Here is a 15,243-nt window from a genome sequence, read left to right as displayed (position 1 = left end):
AATTTTAAAATACTGAACACTCCAAGGAGGTAGTCATTAAAGGCAAGTTTACACATTACTTTAAAATTGCTACTAACACTCAGTTATCATAATATTCCTGTATAATAATTGTGTTTTATCCTTGTGTCAAATATAATTGAGTTTATACGTACTGACTAGTTCTCAGTCTTGATAGGGCCATCAGTGACATGTACCAAACCAGACCATTCCTTTTTACCATTTGCTAGATATGGTAGCCTTAGCAGATATCTATGAGAAGGTAACCCAAACTGTCAATTCTCTCAGGTGGAAAGTGGTCCATGGCACTCAAGGACCTCTAGAGCTATAGTGTATGCTGAGAACTAGGGTATCTCTGAGCTCCTGTTAAAACTGTAAAACTAATTTAACAAATGTTTCTGTATATCCAGCACCCATTAGTGCTGAATTCTGAAGATATGCATCCTTCATTTGATTGACTTCAGCTGCACCCTGTTATTATGTCATTTTAAATACAAAAACAGATTGCAAAGCTCGTTGTTGTAAATCCTACTATTATTTCAAATAACACAGACCTTGAAAGAAGCCAGTGACAATGCACGGAAGGACTTTCATCGTGAAGCAGAACTCTTGACCAACTTGCAGCATGAGCATATTGTGACATTCTATGGTGTATGCGTGGAGGGTGATCCTCTCATTATGGTATTTGAGTACATGAAGCATGGAGACCTCAACAAATTTCTCAGGTTGGTTCAGAACACTGCAAGACTTTCTGTGCTGTTATTGCAGTATTAACACTTTACTGATGAAACATTAGTCCCATTAGGTATCGCAATACACTAGATACAAGCATACAAATAAGGAGCTGGATTAGGCCACTCAACCTCACAAACCTGTTTGCCATTAATAAGATAATGGCTGATCTGATTTTAAGATCAATTCTGCAATCCTGCACATCCACAAAACATTTCATCCCTTTGCCTATTAAGAATCTATCAACCTCAAAACCTCTGTTCCCACTGACATTAAAAGAAAAGAGTTCCAAAGGTTGATGACCTTCTGAGAGAAAATAATTTGCCTGATATTTGTCTTAAATTGGTGACCACTCACTTTTCGAAAATCGAAAAGCTTGTGGGATAATCGAAAAGCTTGTGGGATAATCGCACAACAATAATTTGCCTGATATTTGTCTTAAATTGGTGACCACTCACTTTTCGAAAATCGAAAAGCTTGTGGGATAATCGAAAAGCTTGTGGGATAATCGCACAACAATGTGTAATTCCAGCCAAGATAAGATAATATTTACAAGGAATTGTAAATTCAAATATTTCTCATATTTCTTTATGGCATAGAAGGATTCCATTCGGCCATTGAGTCCATATCAGCTTTCCTCATCAGTCCCTTTCCCCACTTATTTTCCTGTATGTAACCTATTCTCCCTCCCATGCTCAATATGCCAAATTTCACAATTAAATTCTAGTTTTCTCTGATAACCAATATGAAACACAAAGGGTGAAATTGGTCTTTAGTGATAGGGGCATTAGTGAATTGATGTCCTACTGGACATAATAATCAATTCTCATTTCTATTGAAGCATAGTAAGGCAGGCTGCTAATTCATTACTGCTCATTTTTCAGTCATTATCAGAAAAGAAACTTTACTCACTTGGTTTCTATGATCCTAATCATTACATTCATACAATTCCTGTTGGTGTAAAGACTGGTATTTGTGGGAGTTTGATTAAAAGCTGGATTGTTAAAACTGTACTTAAAAAAATGACTATTCTGCCTATTTTTTAACTCAGATAACTTTCTCAAACAATAGTTGGGCGTGGTCCAAAGGAATGTCTCAGAATGTAAAATGAGGCAACACTGGAGGGAGGATGTTCCCAAGGACTGAGGGGTTAGGGGAGTATTCTTGCTCCTTCTGAGTCCACTTAAAATATTTTCAAAAAATTCTATTGAAGAACAATTACTATTTTGGCAGTGGCTGAAGAATTCTCATTGAGCAGGCTCGGTGCCTTCTTTCCTTGTTTCTATCGAATTTCTGCAAGGAGGGCTAAACCAGGATCTAGGACACATTTAGGGGCACAATATCAGGCCGGACATCTTGCAGGACCATTAATGTTCAGGTTATTGGTTGTCTGTATCAGATACATTGCACCTGTTTTACACCTGTTTTACACCTGTTTTAAAACAGGCGCAGTCAAGTCTGATTTCTAACCGAGCAAATAATTATTGATTATACTAAGCAAAGTAATTTTCAATGAAATCCACAATAGTAAATATCACATTACTTTTAATCTGCATCTGGAGGTTTTCCAGAAACAATGCCTCATACTCTCTCATAAAACAAAGCAGCCACATGCTCTTATAATTAGTAAAATGTATTGCAATCCAAGTTGTGAGTTTACAAAAGAAAAATTCATATTTAATACAAGCTAATAATTACAATGTACCAAAATATTTTCTAAAAACAATGCATAAATTTGTCACTGAAAGTGCACATTCAGTTAGAAAGTTCTAATCAAAATAAAACACCATTATGTAGTATTCAACGATCAAGAGCCCAACAAATGTTAAATTCCAATTAGATTCCAGGGACTTGCAAGATCTGGTCTGATGCTGAGTCAGGCTATTTTTCAGGCTTGTTTTGTGTGTGGTACAAATTTTGTTAAACATTTTCTGTTTTTATGCTTAATAAAGTGTTAAATCAAATGCTTAAAATCTAATTAATTGAAGATATAACCCAAGCCAAGCAGGGTCTTGAAATAATATTTAATTTATCAGAGTGCAGCTCCTCAAACTTCAGAAATACAAATCAAAAGTATTTAATGTTACTATAGTTTGGCTATCCTTAGGATGTGAATGCTATTATGTAAATGCAAAGGGACGCAGAGGAGATTTAAGATGACGCTCCCAGGATGTGAATTATAGATGGGAGGTGAAACCACTGAGGTGAGGTTGAGGTGAAGTTGTTTCCTTTGGAACAAAAAGGCCTGAGTCAAGGTTTAATTAAAGTGTAAAAAACTAAAAATAGCCTTGAGAGGGTAAACAGAAAGTGTTCATTTCCTTTAACAGAACAAAAGTAACCAAGGGTTGAATTAAAGAAAAACTGCAAATGCTGGAAATCTGAATAAAAACAGAAAATGGTAGGGAAGATGGAAAGAGAAACAGTGAACACTTATTGTTTCTCTTTACACAGGTGCTGCCTAACTGAGAGTATGTCCAGCATTTTCTGTTTTTACTGAGGGACATGGTCTTGATAGAAGGATTAGTGGAGAATTGAGAGAAAATTATTCCATAAAACAAGTGGGAAGGATTGGAAACTCATTGCCTGAAAGCATTGTGGAGGCAGAAATCCTCTTCATATTTATAAAGGACCTGGACAACCAGATAAGGAGCCATAGCCTCTGGGGCCATGAACCAAGAGCTGGGAATGGGATTAGCCCACTCCTTTTTGGCTGGCATGGACACACAATGGGTTGAATGACTTGGTTCTTTTCTAAGTTTTTTCTTTTTAAATCTATGCCATCTATAATTTAAGGAAACTCCTTCCCATCCCCAGCCACTGAAACATAAAATGGGAGGATCATTTTTATTAGACTTGATTCAAACCTTGAATAAAATTTGTTTCCTTTGAACTTTCTATAATGTCTCTAATCTATAGGAAACTGCAGGATGTGAGTAGGATGCTATTTTTAACAGATGTTGCTCATAAATATTAAAACATATGTTTCTTGACAATGAAATAATGTGAGCTAGTAGTTTCCAAAGAACCAGCCTGCTCCTGACCTCATCTGTTTTGAGTCAACCATGGGTAAAAGAATTGACTGTCAAAAAAAGTGTAGCAAAGATTTGTGAGGGCTCCAACCTTTGGATTAAGAGAGAGGCTAGGTTTGTATTGCATTGGATTTAACAGTTAAGGAGACACTTAATTGAGGATTTTGGCATTTTTTTTTGCTGGAGGTGACGTAGTGGGGCATTTGTAGGGGTGAGGTGGTGGTTTGGGCTGCTGATGGGAAGTTAAGCCAATGAGTGAAGACAGCAAATGTTTTGTCAGGCCAAGTAATGGAAACACAGAATTCAGTTCAACTGAAAACAACTGATAATTGTAAATATGACATTGATAGATCTTTGCTAGTCCATGTCACAAAAGACATTCTTATGAAAATACGGGTGGAGGAAATTGAATGGGAGAATGGGCATGATGGAAGCAACATCCTTTGCAACAGCCAGTTCACTCGTTCAAAGTCCTGAAGTTTCCCGGCAAACACCAGGGTGGGAGCACATCAGTAACAGGACTCATAGCTCAAGACATAGATTAGGGCCAAAACAGCTGAGGGCACAGAAAATCCTTGTGGCGAGATTAAATTTGAAGTTGATAAAGAGAGCACAATGGAGGAGCACAGATATTTTGGAGAGCTGTTAGTTTACAGGCTATGGAGTTAAAGACAGCTGAGATTTTGGAAAATTTGAAAACAAGAATGATAATTTTAAGATCAAAGAACTGATTAACTCAGAATCAATATAAGAGAGCAAGCAGAGAAATGATTAGTTAATTGTACAATGCACAATTTAACAAACTGCACAGCAGTTTAATTGCACAGTAGAACCATGAATGATGATATTTCTGAGGCTAGAACAAGGAGATCAACCAAGAGTGAATTGAAATAATTGAAAGTCTAGCAGTAGCAAAATTTACCAGTAGAAAAACTGAGGCTAGCTCAGAGTCAGAGGTGGGCACAAGTGATATGGGGCCCACACCTCATCTTGGTCAAAACACTGAAATTACAAATTTAGTTTCCTACAGTTATCTGGGAGAACAATGGATCCAGTGGCTGGAGAACAGATTTATCTTATGGTCTGAAGACAATGATTTTGGCTTTCCTGGTGTTTAGTTGAAAGGAAATTTCTTCCTACAGTGCTGGATGTCAGACAAGCTGCCATCAATTTAGAAACAATGGCCGGATCAGGAAAGGTGGTGGTGTGATAGAAATGGGTGTTGTTAGTCTATATGGGGAAACTGATATTGCATTAGGGGATGATGTTACCAAGGAGTTGCATGTGGATGAGTAGGAGTGGAAAGTGGTGTTCAGAAATAATCTTTGTGGGAGACCACTGGGATTTGAACAATGTGGTGGTATAAGTTGCTGAGAAGTAAAACGATCGTGATTCTAATAAGTACAGCAGAGCATGCTCAATGGGCTAACTGCTCTGCAGTTGTGTAACAGTAACAGTGTGTCATAACTTTAGAAAAAGTATTTTATAATATACTGGATTCAGTGAATATAGAAGTAATAATTTTCCTTTGATAATAGTCATGAGGCAAAAATTGAACAGGGGTGAGATTCATCCACCAGGAAACTAGAAGTTCAGGTTTCCTGGTAGACCTACCAGATATCAGCAGAGGATTGGATATTGGAGGGGAGCTGAGATCTGGAGAAGGCTGGACACTGGAAAAGATTGAAAAATGGGTATGGCTTCAGGAGAGGACAGTTTTTGAGTAAAGCTCTACTAAAGGGATAAGATCAAACATTAGGGGAGGGTTTGACATTTGGAGGGAAGATGCCATTGAGAGGGGATTGTGTATCAGGAGGACAGTGGACAAAGTAAAAAGGGTGGATATCATGAGGGAAACAGACATCAGAAGAGTGTAGGACATTGGGAAAAGAATGGACATTAGATGAGAATGACAGGAAGTGGATGCAAAGACTCTGATACAATAGACTTTCCAATGTAGGAAGGTGGATTGTTCAGTCTGATTGTGAGGTGGTTTACAGATAAATCTCAAGTAGCAGGGAGTGTTGAGGTGGGAAATCATGGAAGAGCTTCACTCCTCATGTTCTGGTAAAAGATGTTCCATTTAGCTGTCCTTCCTCTGATCAGCTCCCTAGTTTTCTGAGACCCAGGCAGGCTAATATTTTATGTTGAGGCAAAATATAAGGTACAGTTTCTTTAACTTTTTAAATTCGGGATATGTCACTGATTGGCCACCAGTTCCCAGCTCACCTCCATTAAAATTGGAAATGCCTCATTGGATCAACTTTAGGATTGCTTGTATTTTTATCCTCCCCCACCAACACTACAGCTTGCCAATCATAGGTATTTAAAATTATCCATTTAAAATCCATTGATATGCCCAGTTGTTTAGTTCAGTTGACAATATTCTTGATATCTGAGATTTTGTAGGTGTGAGCGGTTATGATCAAATAATCAATTTTATCAAAAGCTTTATGCTTTCGTTATTTGACTAAATGGCCAATGAAATGGTTATGGAATTGGATTGGATCTTTTTACCATTTATCTACATGAAGAATTTCCCAGGGTTGGGGAATCAAGAACTCGACGGCATATGTTTAAGGTGAGAGGGGGAAGATTTAGTCGGAAGCTGAGGAGCAACTTTTTCACACAGAGGGTGGTATGTGTGTGGAACAAACTGCCAGAGGGAATGGTTGAGGCAGGTACAATAACAACATTTAAAAGACATTTGGACAGGTACACGGAGAGGAAAGATTTAGAGGAATATGGGTCAAACATAGGCAATGGGATGAGCTCAGAAAGGCATCTTGGTCGGCATTGATGAGTTGGGTGGAAGAGCCTGTGCTGTCTGATTCTATGACTCTAAGAAATCGAAAAAAATATTATTTTAATATTGTTCTTTGTGGCTTAGTGTATCTTTGTTTATAAAAGCAATAGAAGTCTAAAGGGTAGGTAGTAAAGGTGCCATTGGACTAGCTTTATTGTTGTTTCCTCAGAGGCTGTAATTAATAGAGCTTGTTTGTCTTAGTGATCAATAAGTAGCTTACACCAATGTAGCTTCAAGGTATTCTGGATGTGAACGACCAGAAAATGTACCGATCCTGATGTTGCTGTTGCTATTGACACAAGCTCTAGCACCGATACTGACACTGGAACTGGCATTGGCATTGGAACTGGAGCTGTCATCCACATTGATATTGACTCGGGCTTTCAGAAATGTGCAAGTGATTAGACACAATTTGCTTCAGGGAGGATGAAATGCAGGGAGGCAAGTCAGAAACTTAGCTTTATCTAGCAAGATGACCCAGTAAAGCTGGACAACACAATACATTGTATGCATTGTATAAGTTTATACATATTATTAGCTGAAGAATGCCTTCACAGAAATGAATTACTCATAACAATTATTCTGTTTGCTTGGCTTACTATGAAACTGCTATCAAGCTATGACTCAGTGTGTTGCCAGAGAACTGAAGAAAGACACAAGACGAAAGACTGGGTCGCCAGGGAATGTTACCTTGTACAGTAGATAAAGGGTAGTTTGTATCAACACTAAAAAAGTAAGATGCACAGAATGGTCAAGGGAATGACTGACTTCACAGAACTGGAACATATAACAGATGGTTTTGGTATTTCATATTTTTCCATTGTTGCTTATTCTTTTGTGTGTTACTCTTTAGCTCCACCTTGTCTGACCATAGTCTATGGGGATCAGTACACCTTAGTCAAGTTTGAATCCATTTCCAGTTGAAGGAGATGAGGCAGCCCTTTGAGGCAGCTATATAGTCTGTACACCTGACAGTTTCTTTCCAAGGCTTTCCTCTAGGGCAGCTGTAGATTCTCCTTGGAGGAAAATTCAGCAAATTTCACTGATGCTAATTGAAGAAATGTTTAACAGGTGTGGTAGTTTCTTGTCTATATTACTTTTTACTCATATGATTTTAATTTGAATAGTGGTTTCCAGTGCATTGAATTGCTTTTAAATATTAGTCACAGTTGCAAATGCAGCTGCTGGTTTGTGCATGGCTGAGTCTCACACAAGTCATCAAATAACCTGCTTTAGTAATGTAGGTTAGGGATAAAAATTAGACAAGATATTAGGAGAACTTCTTTGAATAGCGCCCTCGGAATTTATTGACCAATTGAAAGACAGATAGGGCCTCAGTTGAGAAATGTTTTTCCAAAAAGGTTCTCATTTAGCACCATAGATTTGCTTGGAGTTGTTTGCTTATAGCTATAGACTTTCCACTTATCCTTAAGTTGGTAGTCAGAGATTTGTTCTGCATCATGGAGCCTTTGCTCATTGAGCAGTATAAGAATCATATAAATTCTGAGTAATTTTCCCATGAGCAAAGTAGATATGAAGAAACTACTTGGTGAGTCAAAGACATTCTACGTGTGATCCTATTCCTCACTTGAGATGGAAAAAGCTTGGCTAGAGGTCGTTAATGCTAAGTAAAGTAAGCCCAAAATGATGCAAAACAGATATTTCCAAAGTAACTGCACATCTTCTTTGCTTAATTTTTCTGCAATTTGAAATGTCAAACAATCTACTGAGATATATTCAAAAAATTGCTAATTTCTTGGCATCATCTGTACTGCAAATAAAATAGTAGTCATCTATATTTTTGCATTTCATTTTCAGAGTGAACTTGAAGAGTTGTTCAATAGTATACAAACACAAATTTTCAAATCAAGAATTCTTGTGTCAGTGCGTCCCAGAGCTACATTTCAAAGTGTTAAGCTTAAATAGGAAATTATATTATACTGCAATTACAATTAATTTCAATTATTGGCAAAAAGTCAGAATTTTCTATAACCTGCACTTCAACCATGCTATAGGGTTGATTCTTGTCTTGCATGGAAGTAAGATACATACATATGAGGGAGAGGCAGTGTATTGTTTACAAAAGATCATAGGTTAACAATTATGTTTAAAGGTTACCATCCATCCTACATGTTACTTTATAAATACTAATTTAGCTTTGTTGGACCTCTAGGTCTCATGGACCTGATGCTGTATTCCTTAGTGATGGCCAATGCAACAGAATGGCAGAGTTGACCCAGTCGCGGATGCTACATATTGCCATGCAGATAGCAGCAGGGATGGTATACCTTGCATCGCAGCACTTTGTTCACCGTGACCTGGCTACTAGGAATTGCCTGGTGGGGGAAAACTTGCTGGTGAAGATTGGAGATTTTGGCATGTCTAGGGATGTGTACAGCACAGACTACTATAGGGTAAGTGTAAATTGTTATTTGACTAATATTCTAGTACAGTGAATCACTACTGTAATTCATTAGGATCATTCTTACTGTAGTAAGAGCAATGTACTGTATGTAACATGTTACAAATGGCAGTATGAAGTCCAGAACATGGAGACATAATTTAAATCTAGTGCCAGGCCTTTCAGGGATGCCATTGGGAAGCTCTACTTCACACAAAGGTTTGTGGAAATCTGGAATTCTCTCCCCATAAAGTTATTGAGGAAAGATTAACTGATAAATGTATTGCAGAACTACACAAGTAGACAGAATTATGATGCATTTCAATTTGATTTTCTCTGGTCTCTAAATAGCAGAACATTCATTTTAACTAACAACATTTAAGTTCCTATCATGCTGGTGCTAGTTATATAAGTCAAAGGCGAACTTTGTGAATAGACTAATGTCTGTAACAGTTTATGTGACTTCACCACACCCAGTCTGACATAACTGATGGGTCGCCGATGAATCAATCCCCTCCAGTAATTCCGCTGGCTCAGTGACTGACTGAACTGTGTATATGAAGCCAATCTGATTGTGACTTTTGGGCAGAAGTGCAGAACTTTTTCTTGAGATCATAGTTTATAGCTGCTGCAAAGTTAAAAAGAAACATATAACTATTAGCCAGTCAAACAATCCATCTGGAGCTATATTGTTTAATATAAAGCACACTGAAAATACTCAAGCTGAATCCTTTATGTTCACCTGAGATGTTGTCAAATTAAAGTAGCTGCTGCAATCAATTCTAGTTTGGTGTGATATTGAGATGGAATCTCCCCATACAGGATAAAACGTATATATATTCTTCTCCCTTTACCTCAAAGATATCTCCTAGAATTGACTCTGCTAGATTCCTGATTCTGAGAGTCAATTTCTGCACTTTGCTGGTAGTGTAATGTCACATTCCAAACCAAACCTAGCATTTACAAATTACATTTACATTTACAATTAAAAATACAAAATGCTGCCACTGTTGGAAATCTGACATAAAAACAGAAGAGTGCTGGGAATAGGCAGCATCTGTGCAGAGAGAAAAAGAGTTAACATTTCAACTCGGAGATCTTTCATCAAAACCAGATTCAGCATTATCCACTTTAACTAATGTATAAAGCAATCATTAAACAGATTTGAAAAAAAAATTGAAAAAAGAATAAAATTGCCAGATATACACAGTATCAGAATATAAAACAGTAAGATTAACATTTTGGAATAAATCCATAATTATAACAAAATCATCAATTAGAATTGGGCACATCCTTGCCTTCCATGTATCCAGCAAGATCCATAAAAATCAAAAAGCAAAATGTTACAGATGCTAGAAATTGGAAATAAAAAGAGAAGGTTCAACATTTTGTCAGACCTGAAATTCTTTGTGATGGGGATGCAGGGGGACAAAGCCGAGCCCTTACCTGAAAAAAAGGGGGATGGTTAGTAGAGGTGACAAAAACACAGTGAGAAGTAGACTAGAAAGGAGAGGGAAGATGGGAGTCAGATAAAAATTCAGCTTTCTCTATTTTTATTTAAGTTGGACAATAAGATTTTTCAATAACCAAGACTGACTAATTTACAGACTAAGCCAATGTGTGAACTATGATGTGGAAAGTTCTCATGACTAAAGAGAACTTTCGTGAACCTTGCCATGGATCATGCTACTTCTCCTCTAGTAAAAGCTGTGTTGTAGAAGGATCATCTCTGGAGTCCGTATGGGTGGAGTTAAGGAACAAGAAAAGAGCAGTTACTCTACTAGGAGTATTCTATAGGCCCCCCGGTAGCAGTAGAAATATAGAGGAGCAGATTGGCAGGCAGTGTTTGGAGAGAAGCAGAAATAACAGGGTTGTTATAATGGGAGACTTCAACTTCCCAAATATAGACTGGAACCTGCTTAGTGCCAAAGGTTTAGATGGGACAGAATTTGTTAAATGTGTCCAGGAGGGATTCCTGACGCAGTATGTTGATGGGCCGACTAGAGGGAATGCCATGTTAGATCTAGTTTTAGGAAATGAACCGGGACAGGTGAAGGATCTATTGGTGGGTGAGCATTTGGGGGACAGTGACCATTGCTCCATAACCTTTAAAATTGTCATGGACAGGGACAGGTGCAGAGAGGACAAGAGGTTTTTCAATTGGGGAAGGGCTAACTACGAGGCTATAAGGAGAGAACTTGGGAGTGTAAATTGGGATGTCCTTTTTGAAGGAAAATGTACCATGGGGATGTGGTCGATATTCAAGGATCTTATGCAGGATGTTAGGGATAAATATGTCCCGGTGAGGCAGAGAAGGAATGGCAGGGTGAAGGAACCGTGGGTGATGAGAGAGGTGGAACGACTTGTTAGGGAGAAGAAGGTAACATACGTGAGGTATAAGCAGCAAGGTTCAGGCAGGGCTCGTGAGGAATATAGGGTAGCGAGGAAGGAACTTAAGAAAGGGCTGAGGAGAGCTAGAAGGGGACATGAAAAGGCTTTGGCTAGTAGGGTTAAGGAAAATCCTAAGGCCTTTTTCAAGTACGTGAAGGGTAGGAGAATGGCTAGGGTGAAGGTAGGTCCGATTAAGGACAAAGGTGGGAGAATTTGCCTGGAGGCGGCAGAAGTGGGAGAAGTTCTCAATGAGTACTTCTCTTCGGTATTCACCAGGGAGAGGGGTCTTGATGATGTGGAAGGGAGTGCTGGTAGGGGTAATGTTCTCGAGGTTGTTGATATCAAGAGAGAGGATGTGTTGAAGTTGTTAAATAGTATTAAGACAGATAAATCTCCGGGGCCTGACGGGATTTTCCCCAGGCTGCTTCGAGAGGCTAGGGAGGAGATTGCTGAATCGCTGGTAAGGATCTTTGAGTCCTCGTTGTCTACGGGGGTGGTGCCGGAGGATTGGAGGATTGCCAATGTGGTCCCCTTGTTCAAAAAAGGTAATAAGGATAGGCCAGGGAATTATAGACCGATGAGTCTCACGTCTGTGGTGGGTAGCTGTTAGAAAGGATTCTAAGGGATAGGATTTATGACACCTAGAGTATCATGGGGACTGGTTTAGGGACAGCCAGCATGGCTTTGTGAGGGGAAGATCTTGCCTCACAAAGCCTGATAGAGTTCTTTAGGAGGTGACCAGGAAGATTGATGAGGGCAGTGTGGTGGATGTGGTTTACATGGATTTTAGTAAGGCATTTGATAAGGTTCCTCATGGTAGGCTTCTTCAGAAGGTCAGAGGCCAAGGGATCCAAGGAGCTTGGCTGTGTGGATTAGGAATTGGCTTGCATGTAGAAAGCAGAGGTTGTGGTGGAAGGAGTGCCCTCGGATTGGAAGGCAGTGACTAGTGGTGTCCCGCAGGGATCAGGTTCTGGGACCTCTACTTTTTGTGATATTTATAGATGACTTAGATGAAGGGGTGGAGGGCTGGGTTAGTAAGTTTGCGGACGACACTAAGATATGCGGTGTTGTGGATAGTGTGGAGGGCTGTCGGAGCTTATCAGAGGGATATTGATAGGATGCAGAGCTGGCTGACAGTGGCAGATGGAGTTCAATCCGGAGAAGTGTGAGGTGGTACACTTTGGAAGGACAAACTCCAGGGCAGAGTACAGGGTAAATGGCAAGGTACTTGGCAGTGTGGAGGAGCAGAGGGATCTGGGGTTCATATTCACAGTTCGTTGAAAGTTGCCTCACAGGTGGAAAGAGCAGTTAAGAAGGCCAATGGGATGTTGGCTTTCATAAGTCGCGAGGAATTGATTTAAGAGCACGCGAGGTTATGATTGCAGCTTTACAAACTCTAGTTAGGCCACATTTAGAGTACTGTGTTCAGTTCTGGTCGCCTCATTATGGGAAGGATGTGGAGGCATTGGAGAGGGTGCAGAGGAGATTTACCAGGATGCTGCCTGATTGGAGGAGTATTGAATATGAGGAGAGGCTTAAAGGTGCTAGGGCTTTATTCACTGGAAAGGAGGAGGATGAGAGGAGACAATGATAGAGGGTATATAAAATATTGAGAGGAATAGATAGAGTAGACAGTCAGCGCCTCCTTCCCAGGGCACCAATGCTCAAGACGAGAGGTCATGGCTTTAAGGTTATTGGTGGGAGGTTCAGGGGAGATGTCAGAGGGAGTTTTCACCCAAAGAGTGGTTGGTGCATGGAATGCACTGCTGGGGTGGTGGTGGAGGCAGATACATTGAACAGGTTCAAGAGCTTGTTGGATAGGCATATGGAGGAACGTGAGATAGAGGGATATGCGGGAGGAAGGGGTTAGGTAGTGTGAGGGTGGTCTGATGGACGGCACAACTACGGTGGGCCGAAGGGCCTGTTTTGTGCTGTATGGTTCTATGGTTCTATGGATTACATGATCACAGCAGTAACTGTCATCTACCTGAAGAACATATCACTCAGTTGATTTTCTGCCAGAAGCGCACTGTTATACACCTTCCCCCTCCCTACCATTACCAATAAGTTCTTGTTTCCTTTTTTCTTGCAAACAGAACCGTACATTTACAAATGAGCCAATACACCCCAAGCTTGAATATGATGGAGTCTGCCTGTGTTTATTAATTGCTGTGTAGTTTATATTCTGACAGCAAAGGCCTTGTGGTATTGAATACTTCAGAATGCTTACACCAAAAAAGAAACAGATTAAGTACTAGTCTTCTGTATGTTGCTTGATTATTGGTCTTTGGCCTTAAGTATGAAATAGAATGGCATCTGGGCAGAGCAGTATTATTTTGTGGGACGCATTAGGTTTTGATTTTTAGGTTCCCTAAAAGCTCAGAATTCCTGGAGCCCATTCCACTTCTGAAACGTCGATGATTGACAACATACAGGACATAGCAGCCTGCTTGATAGGCACCCCATCCACAACTATTCATTCACTCCACCACCGATGCACTGTAGCAGCAGTTTGTACCGCCTACAGGATGTATTGCAGCAAATGAGCAAGACTCCTTAGACAGCACCTTCCAAACCCATGACATCCACCAGCTAGAAGGACAAGGCCAGCAAAAGCATGGGAACACTATCACCTGGAAGTTTCCCTCCAAGCCATGCATCCTGACTTGAAAATATATCATCGTTACTTCACTGTTGCTGGGTCAAAATCCTGGAACACCCTCCAAAACAGCATTGTGGGTATTCCCACACCTCAAGGACTTTAGTGGTTAAAGAAGGCAGTTCACCACCTTTTCAAGGGCAGTTAGGGATGGGCTATTAAATGCTGGCTCAGAGTAAATAATCAGGATTTCTTAGATTCAGTCCCAAATCCTTCGGTCAAATGGCATTCACGACAGGATTAGTAAAACATGAATTTTAGGTCTATGATACCTGACTGGCTGTTCCAGTTGAAGTTGGTCTTTAAGATTTTAACATAAGAGAACTTCCTTTGGAGACTAGTATTTTATGATATTGGTGCATTGCATTTCGTTGGCAAAATTTGTGAATTTTCTAATCCATCACTGACGTCTGCAGGATTGGGGCAGAAACAAGAAGTACTACAGTCTCTTCCAACAGAATATTGTGGTGGTTAGGCAGGTAAACTGAATTGCCGAAATAATCCTATCCAATTTTTAATCCTCTCATTGCACCTGTGCTGCCACTGTGTCTCTTCCTTCCCCAAGCTCAGGAATTGCAGAGTCCATAAATTTAGGAAGTTCTTTTCATTATCAAGAAGTGATAATGTAGTAATCTTCTATTATCATACCACTTTTATGTGGAGAGTCTCCTGCTCATTTGCTTCAATAGAAGAGACACATTAATACTGGAAATATTGCTGAAAATGGAAAATTAATGTATTATTATGCAATCCAGAACCTTTCATTAAAGTACCTCAACAGTTTGTGCTTTAATGGCAGTGTTTCAGGGACACTTTGATGGGTTGTTTAGCAGCAATGCTGTTTAAGGCTATGTGTCCAATGTAACCTTTAATGTTAGAATGACTACAAGTCTTTTAGTCTCTGTAAGTGTTGACGTGTAACACAGTTTATAACTGAAAATATGAAGGGTGATGCAGCCCATGACTAGATATGAAAAGTGATATTGCATCCATTACAGAGAGTTTCATCAATGCAGAGGTTTATATATATCTGTGCCATTCCTAATATTATTCATTTGAAAGAAATCGTTCCTTTTTCAGTTTTGATGACATCATTAACATTACCTACTTAACAGCAAACAGGAATACATCCAAGTATGCTGTCAATCTGTTAGAAAAAAACGACTGGAGCAACTTCTATTTAGCCCCCGCTGATTCTTCAACACCCCCCTGACCTCCCGCTCTCTGA

General features: G+C 39.5%; 1 protein-coding gene across 1 annotated transcript in view; it reads left to right on the top strand.

The window, feature by feature from the left end:
- ntrk2a (neurotrophic tyrosine kinase, receptor, type 2a) overlaps positions 1 to 15,243 on the top strand; it is a 189,636-nt gene that overhangs the window by 141,646 nt on the left and 32,747 nt on the right. The window contains exons 14-15 of the mRNA XM_052020133.1: positions 550 to 722; positions 8,738 to 8,978. Coding sequence (XP_051876093.1) covers positions 550 to 722; positions 8,738 to 8,978 — 414 coding nt within the window. The remainder of the gene's footprint in view (positions 1 to 549; positions 723 to 8,737; positions 8,979 to 15,243) is intronic.

The sequence above is a fragment of the Pristis pectinata genome, chromosome 7, assembly GCF_009764475.1.
Source record: "Pristis pectinata isolate sPriPec2 chromosome 7, sPriPec2.1.pri, whole genome shotgun sequence".
Classification (NCBI taxonomy): domain Eukaryota; kingdom Metazoa; phylum Chordata; class Chondrichthyes; order Rhinopristiformes; family Pristidae; genus Pristis; species Pristis pectinata.
The sequence above is the reverse complement of the archived record's forward strand: the minus strand, read 5'-3'. Positions and strand labels throughout refer to the sequence as shown.